The sequence below is a fragment of the Trichoderma harzianum genome (assembly GCF_003025095.1).
Source record: "Trichoderma harzianum CBS 226.95 unplaced genomic scaffold M431scaffold_13, whole genome shotgun sequence".
In the NCBI taxonomy this organism is placed as follows: Eukaryota; Fungi; Ascomycota; class Sordariomycetes; order Hypocreales; family Hypocreaceae; genus Trichoderma; species Trichoderma harzianum.
In genome coordinates this window covers 43422-68079 of record NW_020209261.1, presented here as the reverse complement: position 1 = coordinate 68079, position 24658 = coordinate 43422, and the positions used below count along the sequence as shown (strand labels likewise).

The window sequence follows — 24658 nt, the reverse complement described above, 5'->3', positions numbered from 1 at the left end:
CCAGCGCCCCCCAAAGCCCAAGGGCTCAAGGGTCCATCCAGTCCAGTCCAACCAAGTCCAGTCCAATCCAGTCCAAGTCCAGTCCAATCCAGTCCAGCGCAGCGCATCACACGATGACGGGCATCCGTCAATCTGCGGTTTCAGAGCCTCCATCTCCTGTGCAACTTTCTGTGCCCAGTCCAGTGTTTACGTGGCGCGCGATGGAGACTGAGGGAGAACCGGGCGAAAAAGGGACCTCCACGTGACCCTTTTTTTCGCATGTCCCGTTTTCCCATTTCCAGCCCACGACGTGCCGCCCACGCCAAGGGACCCGACCCGACTCCCCCCACCGACCCGTATGCGGCAGGTCACGATTCTCGCCTGGCGCTGACCCAGACTCTCTCGCTGCTTCGAGGGCAGAAAAAAAAGGATCCTGAGAAGCTCCCCAAAGGCTGCCTGAGAGTCGCTGCTGCTGCCGTTGCCGCCGCTGCTGCTTTCACGGGCTGCCGCTGGGGGTCGTGTCCAGCCTGACTGGGCACCTGAATCCGATTCCGAGCCTCGGGAGTCTCAGCCTCATCCGCTCCCGCCATGTCTGAAGACGACATCGACCTCGCCGGCCACGACGGACAAGGGCCCGGCCGAGTCGACCGCGACCGCCGGGCGCCCAGGTTCAGCTGGACGCCCGCCTACGAGGCCACCTTCTTCCGCAGCCTGTGCGAGAGCGTCCAGCTGGGCATGCGAGAAAACAGCAGCTTCAAGGCCGAGGCCTGGGAGCGCGCCGCCCAGGCCCTGCAGGAACACCACGGCGCTTACCCGGCTAAAAGCCATCTGATCAACAAGAGCGACAATGCTCGGAAACGCTTTCGACTGTGGCGAGGCCTTCGAGAGGACCCGGACTTTATTTACAACCCCGTGTCGAGGACGGTGACGGCGACCGAGGAGGCATGGAGAGCGCATATCGAGGTGAGTTGGGGGCCCACGGCTCGCCCACACGCCAAAAACTCGGGTTACTGATAGAGACGTAGCGAGAGCCTTTGTCGCGAGCCCTCAGGGGGAGGCCCTTTGACCACGAGGAATACATGGAGGTGCTGTATCCGGACGTGGTTGGGTCGGGGGGAGCTCCCAAGAGAATCATGAAGCCTCGACGAAAGACTGACGGCCAGCCTTGCGACGACTCGGAGATGCCAGGGACTGGCGTGTTGAATCTGCAAACCGACCCGACACCGCTCATAACAGAAACCACCGACTCGCCGAGCCAACAGCCGCCGCCGCACAAGAGTCCGCAGAACCAAGCGTCGGCAGCTTCTTTATCCGCTTCTGGAACTCAGCAACGACCGACTACAGCACCTTCGATACCTCGCAATCTCACCGCCGCACAAGGCGCAGCTCTGACGCCCCCTGAAGAGTCGGTTCCCCAAAGCCGGAAGCGTCCTTCGCCCATGGGTCCCCTACAGTCTGCCGGCGACCTGGCTCAGTCAACCTCCGGGCCAGCTATCCCACCATCAGCACTGCCAACCTCGCCAGAAAAGCGCCGCCGACTGTCGTCCAGAGACGACGTTACTTCCAATACAAGCGCAGCTACTCCATTGCTTGGATCATCCGCTCTCCCGGTCCCGGGCACCAGATCCACAGTCGAGCCTCGATCGCGTCCAGAAACTCAGGTTGCCGGACTTCAGTCCATCTTGGAGGAGCTTGTCTCTCTGTCAAAAGCGAGCAGGGCGCGTATGTGGAGGGAGGAAGCTGTTGACCTACTATTCAAAGAATTCGCAACCGAAGACGCAGACGTGCAGATAAAAATTTCCGAGAAAGTTTTAAACGACGAACACAAGGCCATGGTGTTTTGCAAGATGCCGTTGCATCTGAGGCAGCACTGGGTCAAACGACTTCGTGGCCTCGGATAATGAAAGAGCGACTTGAAAGATACCCCACCTGGCCCTGGCATACATGATACCAGTACCATGAAACTGATTTTTTCTTTTTGTACGAAAGACCAGAGACGGAGCAGTTTTGATGTTGGAATATTTTTAAACTTTTTAGCGGCGTGATGGTGTCGAGGACTCATGTGGAAGAGGCGTGTTGAGAGATACCATGATACCCAGATTCGCGGCGTTGGAATCACTTTTGCATTTCAGCGAAGATTGTTGTTGTCGTTATACATAATACGGACGGCCGAATGGCGTTGTGTGTTATTGCATTCATGTTGACTCGCTGTCATGAAACCACCTTCTTGTTTGTACCATTTTTTTCATCTTCATCTTCATCATCTTCTTTCTTGTTCTTCACCATATACCTTTCGGGCTCACAAGCCAATTTTTTTGTCACGACGATGAGTTGAGGGAAGTTTATCGGTCATTTGAGATGAATAGCTCTTTTGTATTAAGCCAATCAAATTTTAAACCTGCGAAACTAGGTAGCAAATTGCCTCTTTTGAACTGGGACTTCATTGTATTTGGACATATTTGGACAGGGGAGCATTGAACACAGTGCGATGACGGCGCGATATTATCCAATTCTCTGTCTTCTTGACCATTCGTCTAGTCGGAAGGCTCTCTCTCGATTGGTTCCGCGAAGCATGAATTGTGAAAAATTAGCTCGCAATGCTGTGTGTATGGAGAGGCTGAGCTAGCGAGTAATGCGCCAGCAGAGATGCAGGAAACAAAGTGGGCTGTCAGGAAGAGCAGAATCTTGGCCTGAACCATTGGTGTGTCTCGCGATTCGAAAACGCTCTGGTTTCCCTCCAATGGATCTTTTCATTTTCGCTAAAACGACAAACACGGTGTTTGCAGCCGTTTTATTTCTAAAACATGCATAAAACCCCTGCCCGGTTTGATGTAATGGCGTAATGGAAGCCATTTTGTCATGCCAAGGCACGAGACGATCTGCGATGCCGAGGTCGAGCCGCATACGTCATCATCACGGCTTGAGACATGATTTAGTCTGGCTTTAGGCGTGACTTTGTGTTTGCGTCACATGAAGGAGCTCAATTGGCTTTTCGGCTTAGTACTTAAGGCATTGAATCCCCTTTTTCTAGATTCTCTCTGATCGACAAAGCTAAATAAACAAAACTTCACCAACCTCCCCGCCAGAGATTCAACGCAATTGCTATTTCTAGCCTTTTTTCAATTGACAAACATTGACCAGTAAGTGATGACGCTTCTTACTGAAGCTGGCTAGTCCAGCAGACACTGTAAGATGATCACGGCACTAACAATGAGCTGCGAATAGTGTCTTACGCCGACGCTGCTGCAAAGGGTGCCAGACAGACCCCTGAAGAGGTAAGCTTCACACGAGCCTAGCAAACTGCTTCGTGCCAAGCAGATACAGCTCTCGGAAAAGAAACAGAAAAACAATGAAAAGAAACGCGAACCCCCCCAATATTAGCATCTATCTAATCGCTGATGTCATAGGCCGCCGCCCCTCAGCAACCCGAAATCATCCCCAGTGAAACCGCCTCCACAGCATCTCTCATCGACGTCGACATGCCCAGCGTCCACACCGTCCGATCAGACTTCCTCGAGCAGGACATCCAAACCGAGACGCAAGCCGAGCGCATCAAGCGCGAGCACGCGGCCGCCCGCGCCGCCCAGGCGGCGTCCAAGAAGAAGGCCGCCAGCAAGGCCAGAAAGGCCGACTCCTGGATCACCCGCCAGTTCTCCCAGCTCTCCGACGGCAGCGTCACGGCCATTGCCATTGCGAACGTCTTTGGCGTCGTGGGCGTGAGCGGCTTCCTGGGGTATCGCGCTTGGGGCCTCTACGAGAGGAGCCGGCTGGACTGGAAGCATGTGGGCGTTGGCTTTGGAGTTTTGGCTGCTGTTGGCGCTGTGGAGGCGGTGCTTGGACGGTACTTGTACAGAAGCAAGGAGGAGGATTCTTCATGAAGAGCTGATGCAAAATCGGTCAAAGATTGAATTTCTGTGATGACTGCTTCTTTTTTTTTTTTTTTGTTTTGTTCTGTTTTCGGTTTGGGCGTTTGGGATCAAGGGAGAGCTTAGCTGTTGAACGCGTATCTCATCTCTGGTTTATGGCCAATCATCACATGTTGCTACTGGCCGCTACATAACTCAAATAACGAACATAAAATCAATATTTTAATCAAACCAATTTCATCCCTACTTGAGTTATTTCTCACCTCATCAAGCCATGTACAGTGAAATTCGCCCATTTCGTGGGACAGTGCATCCCCCACGCCGCACAGCTCGTTCACATGCTCACCAAGCCCGCCAGAATATGTGACGTCATCGTCATCATCTCACGAAGCCCATCAGCGTTTCCCTTCGCCCATCTCTACACCAAGTGTCAACTCACGATACCCCATAGAAACAACCCTCAGACAAGAAAAAAGAAATTCAGCAAATAATTTTAATAACAAGGAGAAAAATAAGAGAAAGAAATCTGCAAAGATTCGACCAGACAATCCGTAGCCAAGCCGAACATCCGAACAGCCCCCTTGATATAAAGCTAGACCAAAAAGCCCGCCTACTTCCCTTCAACACAACCTACCAAACACACTCACACACTCACACATATTTTCCTTCTTTTCTCTCTCATCATATCCCCCGCCTATGCTCCCGTTAAAATACAAATCAAAATCCCGCCTCAACTCCATCATGCACTCCCTCCGCCTCCGCCCCGCGCGCGACGAAGACGTCCCCGCCATGGCCGCCCTCGAAGTCGCCGCCTTCCTCGACAGCCCCATGCACAAGGCCATGTTCCCCAAACGCCTGCGCACCAAGCCCGGCACCCAGGACCAGCTCGAGTGGAACATTTCGCGCATGCGCAAAGGGCTGGCGGACCCGAACCTGCACTACCTCGTCGTACTCACCGAGGCACCTGAGGAGGGCGAGATCATCGTGGGTTGCGCAGAGTGGTCGGCGCCGGCAGGGGACGAGTACGAGTCTGGGGATAATGAGGAGGAGGGGAAGAGCGAGGAGGAAAAGGCAAAGGATATGGAGCTGAGGTTGGCTAGATTGCCGCCGTTCTTGGATAAGGGCGCGTTGTTGGATGCTAATGACGAGGTTATGGAGTTGATTGAAAAGTCCAAGGATGCGTTTCAGGGAGAGAACCGGCATAAGATGTGGAGTGAGTTTTTGCTTGGTGTTTACGATATGAGAAACAACATGCTAACCGTACATGTGCTTTTCCAGCTCTCAACTCCATCTCAGTGGACGGCGATTATCGAGGCATTGGCATCGGCAAGATGATGACGAGGTGGGGAATGGAGCGAGCAGATCAAGACAAGACGGGCATATGGATCATATCGTCTCCCCTAGGCCAGCAGCTGTACAAGTCGCTAGGATTCAGACAAGTCGCCGAGGGATCGAGATTGGGCGAGCCGCAGTATCTGATGCTCAAGTTTTACGATCCTGGACTGCAGCAAAACGGCACGAGTACGGTGGCTTGAGGGGAACGGCATGAGGGGGCATGGCAAAATTGAGAGCGAAGCGGAAATTGGCATCTGGCTTGAGGGATAGAAGGCGTTGGGACTTTGGTCATTGCGGCTTTTCGCATGAGTGTATTCGTATAAGTGCTTTAGAGTGACTTCAGCATAGGGAGTAGCCTTACGTGCATGATATTTAGCATGATTTTGGCGTTATCTCTTGATTCTTTGGCCTCGTGCCAAGATTCACTGCGCAGTTCTGAGTTACATCGCGCTCGACTGCTTCCGTCCAGAATGCAAAGTTGAATGTCGTAAATTACCCCCTAGTTTATACAATGTCTACCGTCCTATTACCCTTTTTCCGCACCCATTCATACAGCGTTGGATACATCAGGCTCCCTTTACCAAAGGTGCCTGCTTAGAATACACTGAAGACAATCCCATAGGATCGATTGCCTTCTTTTTTCTCCGGTCCATCTTCTCCCCCGCCTTTTATTTTATTCTATTCATTTCATCGTCCGTCCTTAGTTCTCCTTCTTCTGTTCCTTGACCTCCTCAGTCAAACTTGAAGGTGAGCTCTTGACCAGCTTGACTCCAGGGAGGTTGTCCGTCTCCGCGGCATCCGAGTTACGGCCCCCAACACGGCCGTTCTCTCGAAGTTGTTGTCGATCTTCTGCGATGGCCTCAGCAGCGTCGGCGACTTCGGGGGCTGCCACCGCTGCAGCAGGAGCAGCAGCAGCCGCCTCCTCGCCGCCCTCGGCCTCAGCAGCGTCGGCCTCTTCAAGTTCAGAGCCGTAGATCTCTGGGTACTTTCGGAAACATTCTTGCATGCCCCTATAATATTGTCAGTCAAAGTCTCTCGTTTTGGTATATATCACCCAGGCTGCTCATACTGGAACTTTTCAATGCAGTCCATGCCCTTGGGCTCCTCGGTAGAGTACACGAAGCAGCTAAAGGCAGTCTTAAATTCCTCTCCACAGGGGCCATGCGCCATGCCACCCAGGCAAGGGCAGTCCCAGTTAATCTCTCCAGTCTCCGGGTTGAAAGCTCCCTCCTGGCTGGCCTCCTCTTCCAGAGCCTCGGGTCCGCCAAAGCCGGCCGCACTCTGAGCAGGTGCTTCTGACTTGTCGTCGGTCTTGACAGCCTCCGTCTTGGGAGTCTCTGTCTTCTTGGTAGCCGCCTCAACAGGCTTAGGGCTGACTTCCTTTCGCTTCTGCTCGATCAGGGCGTCGACAGTAGGCAGTTCGTTCTCGGTATAAGGTGCAGGGATGGGGAGGGCGTGAGCTGCTCCAAGTATTAGCAAAACCACCCCGACACTTACATGCGGGATGAATATCATGACATACCCTCAGCCTCGTCTGCAAAAACGGAGCTTGTGTTATAGTAGTAAACACCAGCAACAGCCAAACCCCACCGAGCCGCAGAGCTCTTCCATGACCGAGACTTGTCTGCGGGAGCCGTTGAGGCAAATCGCCGGGGGGCCGTCCGGACCAGAGAAGTGCGCAAACCGCCAACAGCAGGCCGTGAGGCCGTTCTCAGAGCTGCACGATACATTATGGCGAAGTGATTATGCGGATGGACAAGCTGAAATATCAATGAGGGGAAGAGGAGGAAGATTACAAAGGAAAGCAGCAGCAATGCCTGCGCAGGCTGGATATGTAATCGCGGAAAAAAAAGAGCTGGATCGGCTCCATGACAAAATCGCCAGATTGGTCAGCGAACCGAGCCCATCTCCAACTCCGGGCCAAGAAAGTGCATGCGCTTGCGCCTGTGCGAAAAAAATGTTTGGCCGAGGATTATCCAGGGATGTTGCCGTAGTGGGCCATTGCCAGCCAGCTCCATGCTAATTGAATCAATGCACTGAATGTATTGCCGCAATGACCACAATACAGTAGCATTAGATGGTCTGAGCTGAGCGCATTGCAGGCCGCAAACAGCAAGGCGATCAATTGCCCGACCTGGGCTGATACCTGGAGGCTGCAGGTACTTTGTTTGCGCTCATGTGATATCCGAGGATCTGCAAGCCCAGGTATCTTATGCAGGGCCTCGATAATGCAACGAATTAAGATTAGTACCAACTGTAGCATTCAAAGTTAAAACAAGAAAAACGAACATTAAAAGAAAAATAATGATGATGCCAGCTGTTCCTTAAACGCACCATCCAAACAGCTCTTGATTTTCTTTTTTCTATTTGTCTCAACATTCCAGTTGCATCAGCTCCTGACTAAGCACTCGCTTGCTTGAAACAAGCCTTCTTGGTACCTGCAGGATTCCGTGCTGAGCAGCGGCCAGGGCCTGTCGCAGGTGGTGAGCTTTGACTGAGGCCATTGCTCACATCACAGCTGGAGCTCCTTTACGAGCTGAAATCCCAGGTCGTACGGGCGAGCTCAAGCACTCCCTTTTCTTTTTTGCCAACAGAATCTGGAGGGGAGCGAGATTAGTGGCTGGTGGTTTTTTTTTAAAACTCTTGATAAATAGCGCCCCTCTTCGTCATATGCGCATGAGTTTGATTCTCAGCTCTCGACGCCCTTCACGTTCCTTTTCTCTCTGACCCTCAACTTCCCCCCGCCACCAAGCAAACAAACAAAAAACAACCTGCAACTTCTTCGTCGTGATGGCTTCGGTCTTCGAGTGGCAGCCTAACAGGTTTCTGCAGGACCAGCCAAGTCCTCAGCCTTTCGCCCTCCTGGTGCTCAACCAGCCGCTCAAGAACAGCAGCAACCTGCGCAAGCTTTGGAGACACTGTATGTCGAAATGCTGCCCCTCCATGCGAGAGAAAAAATGCTTACTTACCCTCGACACACAGCATCTCTCCGCGTAGCTGCTGACGGAGGCGCCAATCGTCTTCATGAGCTTTCTTCATTTCAGGGCAAATTTGTGAGTTATCCTTCAACTATCATCACGCCTTGTTTCATCATTGCTTTCTTAAACTTTTCATTCTTGGAGAAACTATCGCGATGTGATTACGAACTGTGCCTAACAATGTATCTGTAGTCGAACCTTCAAGTCATCATTGGCGATCTCGATTCATTGAGGCCGTCAGTCCACAACTTCTACACCTCCCAGCACACCCCTGCTCAGATCATCCATGATACCGACCAAGAAACCACCGATTTTGGCAAGGCCATCACCTGGATCCGCAAAACGCAGCCCGCCGGAACCGACATCATCGCCCTAGGTGGTATTGGCGGCCGTATCGACCAGGGCCTCAGTCAGCTCCACCACCTCTACCTCTTCCAGCCCGATGCCGCCTATGCAGATGGCCGCATCTACCTTCTCTCCGGGTCCAGCTTGACCTTTCTCCTAAAGGCGGGCACTCATCGCATCCAGGTCAAAGAGGATGGTGAGGAGGAGGTGTTTGGCAAGCACGTTGGAATCATCCCGCTCCAGGAGCCGAGCCGCATCACAACCAAGGGTCTGGAGTGGGACGTCACCGACTGGGAAACGCGAATGGGCGGCAGAGTTAGCACCAGCAACCATGTTCTCCCAGAAACCAAGGTCGTCGAGGTGCAAACGACAAAGGATGTCCTCTTCACGATAGCGCTGAGCAATACCGAGGGTGAGGAAGACGGATAGTGGGTGTGCTTGGGAATGACATTGCACCATCTTTTTGATAGCTTCCAAAGAAATTATGAACGGCCTTTTTGCTTCCTTGATATCCATACCTAACGCCAGGGCGCCTCTCCGCATGCAAACTCCCATCATCGTAAAAAGTGAAGAACAAGCCAGCAAAACAAGAAGAAGATAATGACTCCCGCGACAAATATCCACTTGTCCTCGCGGGCACGGCGCTCGACCATGCGGATCGTGTCGCCGCTCACACCCAGTGTGTTGGCAACGCCATACAGGCGCTTCTGCGTATTTTTCAGCGTTTCGCGCTGCTGGCCCAAATCTCCCAGGACGGCTTGTCCGCGCGCGATAAAGTCGTCCAAGGCATGGTTCGTATTGCTAAAGAAGTTTTGTTCTCGGAAAGCGTGGGCCTCGCGCACCTCGTCGCCAGCGCCGGTCGTCAGCGAAGTACTATTCGAGCTCGTATGTCGGGGCTGGAATGATGAATGTGTCGTCGTGCCGGCGGCATTGGCGTAAGGATTCTCCGGCGTAGCATTGTATGGTCTTCTTCCCAGCAGCTCCGACCGGTTATGGTTGTGTTGTGCCTCCTCCCTAGTTCGCTTCACCACGTCGAGGCTGCCACGGAACTCTGACAGCTCATCGCGAAACCTCTTGACACGCTCATATGCCTCCTCCTGCTTCTTGGGCACAATCTCCTGGCGCGCAAGGTTGTGGTATTCGTCGAGGGACTTTGAAAAGGACGTCAAGGACACGGACACGCTTCCCATCTCGGCGGGCGTTGGGAGGCTCTTGGATTCGAGGTTGGAGAGGTCACTGCGGATGGCCTTGCTCTGCCGCAGAACTGTGTTGTATGCAACATTCTGGATAATTTGTAAGTAAAAGTAAGAGACAATAGAGTCGTATATGTCATTATGAGCCTGATCTCTCACTTACCATCTTGACGAAACCGAAGATTTATAGATGCAAGGCTTATACCGTGATGCCCCCTTGGAGGAGCTATTCATCCACCAAGGTTCATAATAGGCGCCTGCTTAGTGGACACATCGCTGTAAATCCACGGAACCAGTGGTTTTTCCATGCCGCTGCGCTAGAAGGTACCGACGCCTTGTATCTTTTTTCTGTAGCTCTTCCTTTGGTGGATCGAGATCGCGGCTAGTGGAGTCGAACATCTCCATCAACACGGAAAAAAAGGCCGACTTGGCAACATTAATTCAGACGAAAGATGACTTGATAATACAATACAAAGCCCTGATATGATTTATAAGAATGCTCCATTTACATGATATGAAACAAATAACGGAACTGTGAAGCCGGTCAGCGCAGTGCCCGCTGTTAGAATCACGGTATAGCTTCAAAATCACGAAAGTGCATATAGTCGTTTAAAACACGGCTTGCATCCTCCTCGATCGGCATCACGATTATCTATTCTCGGCAATGGCAAAGGCGCCGTCCGATACGCGGAACCTCCTGTCGTGCTTTGGACCACAAAATGACCTGTAGAAAAGCGTTTCATTTGATATACTGCCTATTCAGGCCAACAGCTGGATTTTGCCGATCTCGGCACCGAGCGCGGCGACATCTTCACGGCTCGTAGTTGCCGAATACTGACCGATAGAATGGAGAAGCATTCACGTTTTTTTCTTCCTCTATTCTTATCCCCGACATTGGATTTCTTTACCAAGTATAAGTTGCCAGCTTTCAACTGTCAACTCTTAGAGCTTCGCAGGAGATGAGATCAACACCATCAGTATAAGCGCCATGGGATCACCAGAAGATACGACAAGCACCTCAGAGTCGGATAAGAACCGACTCTCAGTTGAGATCGCCGACCCAGAAAAACAACCCGTGCCAGTGGAGGAAACGGTTCCCCCTCCATACTCCGTCTTCACGACATGGCAGAAACGAATGTTGGCTCTTGGGGCCGCCTCGACGGCCTTTTTCTCTCCTATATCAGCTCAGATCTACTTGCCAGCATTGACACAGCTATCGGATGAGCTTGATGTTTCAAGCACCCAGATAAACCTTACCATTACGACTTATATGATCTTTCAGGGCATCACCCCCATGTTTCTCGGGTCTCTGGCAGACAGTGGTGGAAGGCGACCGGCATACATCGTCTGCTTCGTGATCTACATTGGCGCCAACATTGGTCTTGCTCTAGCTCCGAGCTATGGTGCCATTCTCGGTCTCAGATGTCTTCAGTCAGCAGGTTCAAGCACCACTGTAGCGCTATGTATGGCTGTTGTGGCCGATGTCATTACATCTGCTGAGCGAGGCCAATATGTCGGCTTCACTGTTGTGCCTGTAGTTCTCGCCCCAGCCCTTGGTCCCATTATCGGAGGTGCCTTGGCTCAGACGCTTGGCTGGAGATCCATATTCTGGTTCTTGACCATAATGGCTGGAGTGACGGTTGTCCTCATTTTCATGTTTTTGCCAGAGACATGCCGTCACATTGTCGGCGACGGTTCAATCTACCCACCACCTCTGTACAGATCAGGGTGGCAGATCCTGACATCACATCGAAACAAGGGTCGTAAAGCTCCTCCTGCAGAAAACTCGTTCAAATTCAAGCCTCCCAATGTTTTGGGTTCTCTGCTCATGTTGCTGGAGAAGGAGACTGGATTACTCCTTAGTACCAGCAGTCTCATCTTTGCCGGGTTTTACTGTATTGCCTCCGCAATGCCCACTCTGTTTAAAAACTCCTACGGATATGACGAGATCACAGTGGGATTGATGTACTTGCCGTTGGCCTTTGGCTCGATTCTCGCTGCTCTGATAGTTGGTCCTGGAATCAACTGGAACTATAAGCGACACTGCCAAAAGCTGGGTATCCCTCTCGACCGCAGCCGCCAGCAGGATCTTTCTGGCTTTCCCATTGAGCGTGTGCGTCTGGAGATTGGACTACCGTTGCTTGGTGTTAGTGGTCTCTCTCTGATCGGTTGGGGGTGGGCTATGAATTATGTCGTTCATGTTTCTGTTCCTTGCATCCTGAGCTGTCTGATGGGCATGGGCATGATTGGCTTCAACAACACGTCCAACACCTTGCTTGTCGACATTCATCCTGGAAAGGCCGGCACTGCGACCGCTGCAAACAACTTTACTCGGTGCCTGGTTGGGGCTGGAGCCAGTGCGGCTATCGTTCCCTTGATAAACGCCATTGGTGTAGGCTGGACCTTTACTATGCTTGGTCTCATTTACGGTGCCTGCGCCTTGCCATTGATGCTGATCATGGTAAAGGGCATTCCTTGGAGGGCTGAGAAGAAGGCAAAGGAAGAACGCAAACAGAAGAAGAAGGAAGAAACTTCTCAGTGATGGAATGACGGAATAAAATGACGGAAGACGCCAGAGAAACTTTCAAGGAGTGCTGTTCGTCGAGATACTCATTTCTCTTAGATTAAAAGCATGCCAAAAATGCACATACTTAGCATTGCAACGATTTACATAGATACTTTTTAATATTATCATACAGATTGATCATCAACTCTTTGCAACTCCGGTGATCGTGGTGAAGTAGCTACATGTATTTAGTTGTAATGGGCGACGATTGCTCTAAAGTCGATTTGCGATAGGAATTATTCTCTGCTCCTGGAATTGTTTGTTAATTGTAATATTTATGTAAGTCTGGACTCAATGCTATTCGTCATATTTTACCTGAGAAGCTCCAATAACCCTTGAACAATACCCACATTCAATGTCAAGCCTCGAAGATTCAGGCCACAAAGTATGACTGATGAAGGTTCAAGACCAAACTCAAAATATATATGCAAAAAGGCCCGAACAACAAGGTTCAAGGACGGCACAGCCGGCTTCAAGCCAGCACAAAGTAAACGTTGAAAGCAACTACACCTCAAATTAATATACCCTTTCTTTTTTTCGATTCTCCATTCCAGTGAATTGTTGTGATGAATGGCGCTAACACCTACCCTGCAGCGATCACCAAAATTTCAACTGGCGAATTAGCCCACAATGATTACTCAGCAGAAAATTGGGCCTAAAGATGAAGCTTTCCACAGCTTTGCCTCTAAAAATAAGTCCTGCAAAAGAAACAAAACAGACAGGCGAGCCATGGGACATCTCGACTGACTATTGTCTCGCTCTTTAATCAGTTGAATGTGCTATGGATGGGAAATGGGGTCCGGGTTGATATGGGCTTCCATCTGGGCTCTGTGTTACGGCATTGGTTTACTGCTCTTGAGCATCTCAACCATTGTGTTTTATAGGCTTTTTCTTCACCCGCTTTCACGAGCCCCTGGTCCGAGGCTTGCTGCCGTTTCCAACATATGGCATGCATATCACGCTCGAAATGGACGGATGTTTGAACTGGGCCGGACTCTGCACCAGAAGTATGGCGAAGTTGTGCGGGTTGGCCCGAATGAACTGTGGTTCAACAGCCCAGAAGCCTTTGACAAGATTTACAGTACGTAAAGGATGTTTGGATGCTACTTATACTTTGACATCTAGAGGCTGATGATTCTCAAAGGCAGCACAAAGGGATTCGAAAAGACGGACTTTTATTGTATGTTGGGCCGGAATGTGATGGTAATCGTGTGCTAATGGGCAGCTATAGTGGCAACCAGCTTGAATACGCCCAAGATCGATTGCTTCTTGCGACCTCATTTTGTCGATAGCTTGGATCTACTTTCAGAGCGAGACATGAAGCGCTACCGTCTTCAAAGACGACTGATTGGACGAGTTTACCAAACGGCTAATGTGGCCAAGTTCGAAGCAGCAGTCGACGATGTTATCAAGCAGGCGATTGCCCGACTGGAAACCCTCGATGGTGCTGAGATAGACTTGAAGGAGTGGATGCACATCATCGCCGTGGAGTGTCTTGGAGCTTCAGTCATCTCGTGGTCCCCAGGGTTGCTCAAAGCGGGAACAGACTGGGGATCCAGCGCCCATAGTTACCTTGGCTGGAGAAGGAAGAGCGTCATGGGTCTTTTCCCAACTCTGACCAAATTGACAATGCGGTCGAATCTCTTTGAGTGGATATTCAGGGATGTCTGGGACCTGAAGTACGTTGCTACGCCCAACTTCAGGTCCTTCTTTCCTGTGAGTTGTTACACCACTGAGCCTCCCCTCAATAGACTCTTACTTACTTGGAGACTAGGATGTGGGGAAGCGAATCTCTCGAAGAATCAAGTCTACATTGAAACCAAATGCCCCTAAAGATAACCGAGCAGATCTGCTGGCGGATCTCATCCAACTTCATAAAGACAAGCCAGATTTCACCGAGAGCTATCTCAGGAAAATGGCCGTGACCAATTTTGGAGCGGGACATGAGACAATGGCATCGACTTTGACATCAATTTTCACCATGATTGGCACAAATGACGGCGTGCAGAAGAGAGTAAAGCAAGAGATACGGGATGCCGTGGATTCTTTGTCATATGTAGGTACAAACCAGCTGCAATATACGCGTGCAGCAATAAGAGAGGCTATGCGCCTCCACCCGGTCCTGAGCATGTCGCTTCCTCGCCGTGTTCCTGATATGGGCTCACATATTCACGGCTACTTCATCCCGGGAGGCACGACAGTCGGGTGCAACCCCGTGGCGTTGCATCGAAATGCAAACGTCGTGATAGGACCAGATCCAGATGCCTACAATCCGGACCGCTGGCTCGGTGGCGAGATCTTTGACATTCGCCTCATGGACCGATACAGTCTCAACTGGGGCGGCGGACCGAGGACTTGTCCGGGGAAGAACTTGGCCGAAATGGTCGTATATAAAGTCGTATCAGCCCTATTCGAACGATTCGATGTGGAGGTGGCAACACCGCCGGAAATTGGGCAGCCGTCATACTTCCTGTCAATGATGACTGGAGTAAAGGCGCGGTTCTTGTCTGTCGCTCCACAGACGGCGGGGAAGGACTGTCTCTAGGAGCTGGATTATGTGGTCAACATGGAATATTTTATGAAGTCCGAAGTACTACTCCGTACTGGTATTGGGCTTCTGCAAAGGCTGCCGGATCAAGTCCGACAATGACCGGAGTTGTGGTTTCTCTCGGGATTAAACACCAGCCAGAGAAACGGTGTCGGCTTTTCGTACTAAAGTCCGCCGAAGATGCAGCTGAAAAGGAGTGCAGAATGTCACCCATGCTGCCTCATTTGGTGGGTGATTCAGAAAAGGCAACTCGGCAGTGGTAGCTGCATTGCTCGATAAAGTCAACGTCACTTGGTGTTGGATTCTGGAAATTTGCCAGACGCATCGCCTGCAATGTCAATCCTTCGGCAACTGTTGGCTGTTTCAAGCTCGCATTGCGCATATCAAATGACATCTCCGAGCCAAATTTCATGCTCCTTCTCGCGTTATGCTCATGTGGTATTCCAAGACGCTAATGTCGTGAAGAAGTGGTGCCGTGCATTCATCACATTTTACCAAGACTCACCTCCAAATGCCAAGAAGTGAGCTGTGGAGCCAACCGTATTGCTAACGGAGATGGGTATCGAAGAAGGGAAAGCGTAGTTGTTTTGAGGTTTTATCAAGCTGATGAAGTGGTTTCAAAGACTTGTCGCGGGCGTTAGTTGACTGAGACAACAATTAACAAGGTGGCTCCAGCCACGAGCAGAATTTTCCCTCGCAACTACCGTTAGACTTTCAGCTGAGTTAAAGGTGTGCTCGCGCCTCGGCCCTCTCACTGGTCAGATCGGAAAGGGTGACAATGGGGCAAAGTTCGAATGTTCGGCGAACCGCCACCTTTCGTTGGCTTCGTCCTCGGGGACGCCTCAGAGAGAAAGACGGCGTTGCCTTTCCGCCATCCAACATTGTACGGATATTCCAACCAAGCAAAATGCGCTATCCCCGCTTCTTCGTGCACCCCGGACATGCCTAGAAATGTTATCGAAGCTTTCCATTCGTGGCGTTCTTAGAGGACAACAAATGGCCGAGCGACTTGGCCAGAAGCAGCTGAGGTCTGGTCAGCCTCCCCCCACTTAGACGCTTGAGGCCCTTGGCGCGGCTTTCTGTAATGGCCACGTTCGGAAAGGTGGTGGTCAACGGGCTGATATTAACTGTTACATGCAAGTGCTTGGAACGGGTCATCCGTACTCGTACTGAATTAAGATGGCTAATGAGTTCCTTCGTATGAGAGTCAAGGCGGGCTTTGCCAAGTGATAAAGCATCCGGCTAGCACCAATGAGCAACTGGCTGGCCTTGATAAGGCAGGACGATGATGCGCCCACCAGGCTGTAACAGCTGACAATGTCATGTAACAGCCAAATGACATGGACTCTTTTCAGGTAGAGGGTGCGGCTGAATGTGTCCAAAACGGACCCCTTGTCTCGATCTCAACCTGCGGAATCCTTTCAGACCCCAAATTCAACGACATGCCATGGTTAGCCGTCTCTGGCCGCCGTACGCTAGCCAAATAGCCTTTTTTTACCATCCTGTAGGCCAGAAGGAGTTTGCGACGAGAACACGGGTTCTTGTATCCGTAGCATCATCACAATGACTGATGCTGACAGGTACTGGCTGAAGAAAACACGAACTTTACCCCGTATGGGGTAATCTAGATTTCTTGGCTCAACTCGACGTCAAAATCCAGGACACTGGGTGAAGCTCGGTCTCTCCCCAGATATTCCCCAATATCTTGACTAACAGATTGCTTTTCATCCCCATCACAAGATTGACACAAAGCGTGCCATTACGAGAAGTTTTGAATTCAGTGGCAAACGCCCCACAAAACCCCGTATGATTCTTGAGATAAACATGTGCAACGAGAAACTTGTCATGACTAGGTGGTGGGCCTCGGGGATGTCGGTAAAGGGTTGCATCCATCGGATTGGAGAGGCCTAAGGGACGGTCTGCCCTTCTCCTCACTGCCACGAGTGGTGATGGTGATGCTGCAAAGAGTCGATCGCGATGAGCACAGTAGCGCTCTTAGACTAAACCACATGTATCGCCAAATGCCCTTGGCAGCGGACTTTTGCGAAAGCCACATGGACATGGCTTCCCATCGTGCATCCTTAGACTGGCCGCCACGCAGCTGGGAGCGGCTATTTTGACCACACACTGTTGCCCTGGCCCCCCTCAAAAAAGCCAATGGATGAGATTGCCAGCATTGGTTCCCCTTTTGGGCTGCACTCCGTCACGCCACCCGCTCTTGGGCTTAGACCAACGGCAAATTCCTGCTGAGGCGTTCCAGGAACAAAGAGCGTAGCCAGTACTAGCAAAGCATCAGCATTGTTGGTTGATTCAAAGTTTCTTTTTTTGCTTCTCCTTTCCCGGCCGAATGACTCTTAGCCGCCTTTTTCGACTCTGCCGCTGATTGCGTGCTTCGGAGCCCTCCCGGAGTCCAGACCAATGGGGGGCTGGAATGCTGATACATGGACTAATACACATTACGAGTAATTCCGTCGAGGCTCGGTGTGCCATTGCCATTAGTCGTTGGAATGTTCTTATGGAGCAACGCACCGTTCTTAAAAGTAACCTTGGTATTTGAGCTTTACGCTTGAAATTAGAAAGCGACGGGGGACCCTCCGGTATCTGTGGAGCGTCGCATGTCGACCCTGTCAGCCAGCAAGCTTAAAGAGAATACCGGCGATGCCATTGGCCGCGGCATCCTGAGGATGGGGACAAGGGACTTTTGCAGAGTGGCGCCTGTGCATGATTGAGTCGAAAGCCGTTCGCTCACCATGCCCGGAGCAGCCTAGGGGCCCATCCTGGCCATGCTTACGGCGAATTTCCCGTGGTGTTTTTGCCATTGCCGGACCCGGCCGAAAAGAAAGAAGAAAAAAAGCATAACAAGTTTAAGGTTTTGGTTACACGGAAAAAAAAAAGTCTGCAGCATGCAACCATACGAGTACGGGTTGGCTCAGCAAACATGGCGATCGCATGCGTCCCGAATCCATGCTGGGGGTCACAACGCTTGCGGATGCTTGTTTTTCAGAAGACTCGCAGGTAATCGATCTCGGCGACATCAGCCAAGAAATAAGATGGCGATTATTCGCCAGGCTCAATATCTGTGTCATCGCTTAGATGCCAAGCAGGCTATCTGTCGCTGCCCCGCCGCCATCACATGGCTTGTCGTGTGCTTCCCCCAAGGAGATCCATTGCTTTTCTCTGCGTCGACGAACCTGGAACTGGTGCTAGGCAGCTAGTCTGGCGCCAACTCGCCGGGTCGTTTTGGGAGCATGAGCGAGAGAGCCTTGCCGGCATTGATGCATCGCCTTTGCCTCGCCTGTTCCTGCGTGTAGCAGAGATCTAGGCTGGGGCCTCGGACAGGACGAGGCCACACAGCCTCGATCAGGATCAGCCGTGGAACCAACAACGGCATGTGAGTCTAAACTAACCGAGGGGACAGCGTTGGGTTGCAGGCGTCGTTACATTGTGGGGGACACAGTCAGACAGTAAGGGTGCAAGCATCCTTGGCGAGACGAGAGGGAATCATGGCGATGCTGGCGGTCAGTGGCCCCAATCGACAAGTATCAATCCGGGCAATTCGCCATGCCATGCGCTCCGCATTAGCTCGTGTAAATCCCACACCTCTTCACTATCAATCTGGCGTCTCGCCACCTCCACTTGGACCTTTCTTGCCTGGTGGCCCCGGCATTGGTCCGGGATCTTTTGTTTAGTTGCCACCGGCCACGCCTGAAGTGGTATCGCCCTCCGGCGGCTGCTAGTCTTGGCCCGAGAGCATATCGACCGGCGTTGATGTGGTGTGTTTGGCGTGTTGCCTGTGGTGCGGGAGCAACTAACACTAGCAACAAGGTTAACCTCGCAAGCCTCGTTTTCGCCTCCACACCAGGAGAGCAAGATACGATACGGGGTCGAAAAAGGCCAGGTCAGCACATGGCATGGTTTGGGGTACCTGTTCCGCAGCCGGCTAATCGTCTCAACCCCATTGACTCGGGTTTTCTATATAAGTGAACCCTTTGGCCTCACACTCAATGGCTTCCCTTTCCTTCTCCTTGTGCTGTGAAGCCCATCCGTCTCTTGCCCACTTCATTTGCTGGGTCGTCAATTCGAGCCACTTAGAAGCTCGCCAGGTTCCCTTCAACCTACCTTCACCATGAGCAACGCCGCCAACCTCGACGTTGATGTCATTGCCGAGGCCGACCACCGCGCGGCTGGCTTTGACGACAAGACCCCTCACGCTATCGACGTCCGAGGCGACGAGGACTACGATGACTTCCCTACCGAGGAAGAGCTGCGCACTCTGCGCCGTGTCTCTGGAAAGATCAAGTGGAGCATGTACACCATTGCCTTCGTTGAGCTTTGCGAGCGTTTCTCCTACTACGGATCTTCCGTCCTGTACACAAACTTTGTGAACCGCCCTCTTCCTCCGGGATCAACCACTGGTTCCGCCCCTGATGGCCGCCCCGGTGCCCTGGGAATGGGTCCCAAGGCTGCTCAGGGTATCAGCTTGTTCAACCAGTTCTTCGCCTACATCATGCCTCTCGTCGGGTAAGCTTTTGACTCTTCTCTGCTCTGCTGTGCAAATGTTGGGTTACTTACACGTCACAAACAGTGCCTGGATTGCTGATGCTCGCATGGGTCGTTTCTGGACTCTTCACCTTGCCATTGGTATCTCTACCATTGCCCACGTTATTCTCGTCGCCTCTGCCGCCCCTGGTGTTATCGTGAAGAAGGACAGCGCTTTCGCCGCCTTCATCATTGGTCTCATCTGCCTCTGCGTTGGTACTGGTTTCTTCAAGGCCAACGTCTCTCCCCTCCTTGCCGATCAGAACGAAGATAGACGCATGCGCGTCGAGACCCTTGCCTCTGGCGAGAAGGTCATCATCGACCCTGCTGTCACCAACACCCGTATCTTCCTCTACTTCTACTTTGCCATCAACATCGGATCTCTTGCCGGTCAGATTGCCATGGTCTACGTCGAGAAGTACGTCGGTTTCTGGGTTGCTTTCCTCATCCCTACCGGCATGTTCCTCCTCGCCCCCGTCGTCCTGTGGAGCCAGAAGAAGAACTACCGCCTGCAGCCTCCTACCGGCTCCCTGCTCCAGAAGTTCATGCAGATGTTCTTCTATGCCCGCAAGAGGTCAAAGGGCTTTTTCAAGATCGACTGGGATGTTGTTCGCCCCTCTCGCATCGCCATCTCTGACCGACCCAAGTGGATGACCTACGACGATGCCTGGGTTGATGAGGTCCGCCGTGGTCTCATGGCCTGCAAGGTCTTCCTCTTCCTGCCCGTCTTCTTCCTGGCCTACAACCAGATGACTGGTAACCTGACCATCCAAGCTGGTACCATGGAGCTGCACGGTGTCCCCAACGACATTATCCAGAACCTGAACCCCATCTCCATTGTCATCATGATTCCCCTCATCGACCACCTCCTGTACCCTGGTCTCCGCAAGATCGGCGTTGCTTTCACCCCCATCAAGCGTATGACCACTGGTTTCTTCATTGCCTCTCTTTCCATGGTTGCCTCTGCCGTCATGCAGCACTACATCTACAAGATGAGCCCTTGCGGTGATCACGCCAACGGCACCATCATCGTCGACGGCGAAGAGGAGCTCTGCCCTCCTGCTCCTATCAATGTCTGGGCCCAGTGCTTGCCCTACATCCTGATTGGTTTCGCCGAAATCTTCGCCAACGTCACCTCCTACGAGTATGCCTACTCCAAAGCCCCCGAGAACATGAAGTCTCTCGTCATGTCTGTCAACCTGTTCATGAGCGCCATCTCTGCCGCTATTGGCGAGGCCTTCACTCCTCTGTCCGATGACCCTCTGCTGGTCTGGAACTACACCGCTGTCGCCTGCATTGCCTTCGTTGGTGGTGCTGCCTTCTGGTTCTGCTTCCGACACCTCGACTCCGACGAGGACAAGTGGAACATGCTCAAGAAGTCCGAGTTCATTGGCCAGAACCAACCTGGTCTGGGCAAGGAGGCCGACGAAGAGCCTTAAATTTCTCTTTTTCTTTTGACGTACAGATATGTGTGATGCTTTCTAGCAGGGTCTGGGATATGATACCAAAAATAAGTGTAGCAATATATGATACCTAATATATATATAATGAATCATTTCAAAAATTCCTCTTCTCTCTCCATACCATAAACCTCATCTATGACTTTACATGTTCCATCTTTGCAAGTTGGCATTCATTTACGTAAACAGCGATTTGGCTTTGCGACAAGTCGAAAAGAAAAGAAAATCACGGCTAATTTGACTGGTTTAGGCAGAGTTGTCAGAGTCCGGGGTTAATTTTCTGGGGCGCCGAAGCCGGATGCGGAGAGTTGACGATTTTGCGCCGGGAATTCGGTACTTGATCCCGATGATTTATCGGCGTGGTAAGAGCCCTGTTTCTGTATTCTGGTTGCTAATGCAAAAGGACGCAGATCCCTCCCGTTTTCTCTCTTTATTTATAAGAACCTTTTCTTTTTTCCCACTCATCGCTGTATTACTCTTCGTCATCGAGTGCATGTGCGTTGGGCGGTTGTATGGTTTGGTATGGTATGCGCTCAAAGAAAGAACATATTGCGGGACAAAGTGAGGGGGGAAAATCATATACTGGGTCGGATATGAGTTCCAGAGTGTCGTTACGAAACCGATGAGAGATTCTACAGCGGTTGCCCCAGATTGATAAGAGGTGGCTTAAGGCAATCGACCTACAATATGGAGGACACGATTTATCGCTCACCGCCGTCCCATGATCCACGAGACGAAACGATGTCGCAAGTACCCATTGACGATACACCAAATTCAGCGGATGACTATCGACAAAATGAGAAAAAGGGCCAGCGTCAGGAGCAGGATCTGTATGAAGAGCCTAACATCGTCCTACCCCCTACCATCAACGCTGCCTACGACTGGTCCGGCCCCGATGACCCAGACAACCCTCGCAACTTCTCAGCCGCTTTACGCATCTTCAGCACCATTGCCATCACCATGCTGGCCATGATTGGAACCGTGGCTGGATCAATGTATGCGCCCGCACAAGACGCAGTCGCTTCGTCCCTCCACTGCAGCCGCATTGTCGCTGTCCTGCCCCTTTCGCTGTACAATCTGGGGCTTGCCTTTGGGCCCATGGTCGGCGCACCACTTTCAGAGACATACGGCCGTAAATCTGTCTTCATGCTCTCGACCCCAGTCTTTGTGCTGTTCATGCTCGGAGCCGGTTTCAGTCGCTCAATAGCTGGGTTAACGGCCTGCCGCTTCTTTGCTGGCGTGTTTGCCTCACCCCTGATCAACAATGCGCCGGCCACGCTGCTCGACTTTACGCCGCCGCGGTATCGGGGTGTCAGTCTGGGGGGTTACTATGCTGTGCCGTCGTTTGGTGCTGCTTTTGGGCCCTTGATTGGAGGGTTTGTCCTGCTTGTCAAGCCGTGGCAATGGACGCAGTGGATCTCCATCTTCATTACGGTTGCGTTTTACATCCCTGTGTGCTTCACTCGCGAGACGTACAAGAAGGTGATTCTCAAACGACGGGCTACGCGTCTAGGATTGCGTGACTCGGCATCTCAGAGAACGTCACCGGGGCGAGCGTTTAGATACTTCTTCACGACTCTGATCCAGCGGCCTCTGCACATGTTATTTACGGAGCCAATTGTCACACTAGTAAGCGTGTATAACGGCTTCTTGTTTGGTCTTTTGTACACGTTTGTCGTGTCTGTGCCGTGGATATTCAGGCACTACTATGGGTGGTCGGCGGAGAGTGAGCCGTTGTCGTATTTGGGGTTGATGTGCGGCACAGCTCTTGCAGCAGCGCCCCTGATTCTGATCGATCTCTTCTCTTACCAAAAGCGTTTGACAGAGTGGCAGCTTCATCATGATGACGATGAGCCACTGCCTTCGGAGAATCGTCTCATGTCGGCACTGATTGGAAGCATTATGCTGCCAATCTGTCTCTTCATTGTTGGCTGGACGGTGCATTACCACGTGCACTGGATTGTGCCAATCATTTTCCAAGGTCTTGTTATGCTGTCATCTCTTCTCGTCTATGCGGGCGCCAATCTCTTCATGCTGGATGCGTATGGTCCACTATATGGAGCGTCCGCATCAGGATCCATGATGTTCACCCGTTACTTGCTGTCTGCTGTGTTTCCTCTCTTTGCGTTACAAATGTACGAGAACTTTGGGGCGGGATGGGCTACGAGCATTCTGGGCTTTGTGACATTGGGGATGGCACCGATTCCTTGGTTCTTTAGGGCGTATGGGGAGAAGCTGAGGGCGAGAAGCAAGTATGAGATGAGCACTTAGGAAGTTGGCGTATATGATGATATGATGGCTATGATCAGCGTTGCGATTAATGTAGACGATACAATATTGATGTCGAAGACGTATCAGATAGATATGTCGAGATCCTGTTGTAGGATAGAAACACTTCTTACGCCACTCATCGAAAATAGAACTCTTTCTATACCATTAAAGGTGCCTTCTATATATAGCAAGTGTATGCAAGAGGTGTTGGCAGAGAGGATGAGATCAAAAAAAAAAAAAAAAGGAATCGAAACTAAAGTCAAACTCTTGAATGTTTTACCTAATTTCCCACGTTCGTTATCAAGATTTGCTCCACTGCACACATGGACAAGGGCAATGATACAAATGCTCGTCACATATCAACCACCCCCTTTCCGTTGGTATGGTGATGCGTAATTCTGCAGAGGCTGAGCAGAGTCGCTTGGCGATAAGACTTTTATACGACAGCACTAAGTCGAGATAGCCTATGCAGATCCGTACATCGAAATTAGAGTTGCCAAGCCCAAGCCGCGTCAGATCTCTAGACGTCCGTCGTCTATTTTTGGATGAAACAATGGCAGAATCGCTGGACTGCGAGGCGCTCTGCGTTTCAACTATGCTATTTCTTAACTTTATCCGGCAGTAAATGCAAGGTTGATTCCTCGGGATATACAGCAGGGTTGTCAACTGCCGAGCTAAACATGCCGTAGACACAAAATGACTGGACAGAAGCGCATCAGTTGCTGGTCTCACATTCATAATACCTAGTCGAATTGAGTGGGCAATGCAAAGAGGCAGTGTTTGGTCGATTGTCTCATTCTATCGCGCGCTAACTGGGAGTAAAAGCTGCTTCCAACAATATGCTTGACTCAAGACCCTTGACTGCACTTACAAAACTACCTCGGATCTTCTCGTTTTTACGAGCAATCTGTCTCAGCTGCACCCTTACAGCCTCATGTCCTGAGCGCAACCAAGACATTGGATCTATAAGCTGCACGACGATAGTAAATTCAATCATGAAAAAGTACATACTTGCTTTGTTTGTATATTCCCGGATTATCCGTGGACTCGGACTCGAGTTTCATTACAGCTCCGCAGTTCAGTTCGAGTTCCCGGGATCCCGGCTTGCCAAGAGACGGCTGCCAATTACATACACACAAGTAGAGCAGGCAGAATCTTTCTCTCTAAGTGGCCATTCTTACGAGCTGCAAACAGTTCATTGTTTGGCATTGCCGATGCATGTGTCCTCGGCCGACCGAGAATCTGCAGGCTTCCGCTTATAATGCCAGGGCTCACCATTTGCCCCCACTACCCCAGTGCTACGGTTCGAGAGTTTCTCTCAAGCATAATTGTTCTAAAACGCGTCGCAATTTCTAACTGCCAAGTTTATAATGTGGATATTTCACGTATGACTAGATTGCTCCATGGATCGACGAGTTTGCGTTACAAGACCTAGGGTGGCTATAGATTTTGCGCTTTGACTTGCGTTGTTCATGGATATTGGGTAAAATGTCATGTCTTGGCGCAGATGCCCAATAATGGGACCACATTGAATCAAACCATACCTGTCAAAGCAATTAGCCTCACCGCAGATGGAAT

The 24658-nt window shown here is 51.3% G+C and overlaps 10 protein-coding genes across 10 annotated transcripts; 8 read left to right on the top strand and 2 right to left on the bottom strand.

Moving 5' to 3' along the window:
* Window positions 1–327: 327 nt before the first annotated feature.
* On the top strand, window positions 328–2346 carry M431DRAFT_511571 (hypothetical protein). The gene is made up of 2 exons (XM_024919682.1): window positions 328–942; window positions 1005–2346. Exons 1-2 carry the CDS (start codon window positions 568–570, stop codon window positions 1878–1880), a joined length of 1251 nt encoding a protein of 416 aa, XP_024770331.1. The 5' UTR covers window positions 328–567; the 3' UTR covers window positions 1881–2346.
* Window positions 2347–3058: 712 nt separating this feature from the next.
* M431DRAFT_511570 (hypothetical protein) lies at window positions 3059–4127 on the top strand. Its single transcript, XM_024919681.1, has one exon. The coding sequence runs from the start codon at window positions 3459–3461 to the stop codon at window positions 3855–3857; it is 399 nt and encodes a 132-aa protein (XP_024770330.1). The 5' UTR covers window positions 3059–3458; the 3' UTR covers window positions 3858–4127.
* Window positions 4128–4586: 459 nt separating this feature from the next.
* Window positions 4587–5380, top strand: M431DRAFT_485370 (hypothetical protein; the record flags this gene model as incomplete). Its single annotated transcript, XM_024916278.1, has 2 exons — window positions 4587–5058; window positions 5124–5380. The coding sequence occupies 2 exons, from the start codon at window positions 4587–4589 to the stop codon at window positions 5378–5380; spliced, it is 729 nt and encodes a 242-aa protein (XP_024770329.1).
* A 500-nt stretch (window positions 5381–5880) lies between these two features.
* Window positions 5881–6910, bottom strand: M431DRAFT_94492 (hypothetical protein; the record flags this gene model as incomplete). The annotated part of the gene is made up of 3 exons (XM_024924593.1): window positions 5881–6190; window positions 6250–6640; window positions 6703–6910. 3 exons carry the CDS (start codon window positions 6908–6910, stop codon window positions 5881–5883), a joined length of 909 nt encoding a protein of 302 aa, XP_024770328.1.
* Window positions 6911–7970: 1060 nt separating this feature from the next.
* Window positions 7971–8932, top strand: M431DRAFT_94171 (hypothetical protein; the record flags this gene model as incomplete). Its single annotated transcript, XM_024924557.1, has 3 exons — window positions 7971–8100; window positions 8163–8233; window positions 8351–8932. The coding sequence occupies 3 exons, from the start codon at window positions 7971–7973 to the stop codon at window positions 8930–8932; spliced, it is 783 nt and encodes a 260-aa protein (XP_024770327.1).
* A 125-nt stretch (window positions 8933–9057) lies between these two features.
* On the bottom strand, window positions 9058–9862 carry M431DRAFT_485367 (hypothetical protein; the record flags this gene model as incomplete). The annotated part of the gene is made up of 2 exons (XM_024916277.1): window positions 9058–9786; window positions 9860–9862. 2 exons carry the CDS (start codon window positions 9860–9862, stop codon window positions 9058–9060), a joined length of 732 nt encoding a protein of 243 aa, XP_024770326.1.
* A 715-nt stretch (window positions 9863–10577) lies between these two features.
* M431DRAFT_511565 (hypothetical protein) lies at window positions 10578–12388 on the top strand. The gene has a single exon (XM_024919680.1). The coding sequence runs from the start codon at window positions 10685–10687 to the stop codon at window positions 12236–12238; it is 1554 nt and encodes a 517-aa protein (XP_024770325.1). The 5' UTR covers window positions 10578–10684; the 3' UTR covers window positions 12239–12388.
* A 666-nt stretch (window positions 12389–13054) lies between these two features.
* M431DRAFT_94499 (hypothetical protein) lies at window positions 13055–14807 on the top strand (the record flags this gene model as incomplete). Its single annotated transcript, XM_024924595.1, has 4 exons — window positions 13055–13343; window positions 13407–13442; window positions 13494–13978; window positions 14037–14807. 4 exons carry the CDS (start codon window positions 13055–13057, stop codon window positions 14805–14807), a joined length of 1581 nt encoding a protein of 526 aa, XP_024770324.1.
* A 4129-nt stretch (window positions 14808–18936) lies between these two features.
* On the top strand, window positions 18937–20788 carry M431DRAFT_94977 (hypothetical protein; the record flags this gene model as incomplete). The annotated part of the gene is made up of 2 exons (XM_024924637.1): window positions 18937–19331; window positions 19396–20788. The coding sequence occupies 2 exons, from the start codon at window positions 18937–18939 to the stop codon at window positions 20786–20788; spliced, it is 1788 nt and encodes a 595-aa protein (XP_024770323.1).
* A 335-nt stretch (window positions 20789–21123) lies between these two features.
* On the top strand, window positions 21124–23245 carry M431DRAFT_511558 (hypothetical protein). Its single transcript, XM_024919679.1, has one exon. It carries the CDS (start codon window positions 21497–21499, stop codon window positions 23078–23080), a length of 1584 nt encoding a protein of 527 aa, XP_024770322.1. The 5' UTR covers window positions 21124–21496; the 3' UTR covers window positions 23081–23245.
* Window positions 23246–24658: the final 1413 nt, after the last annotated feature.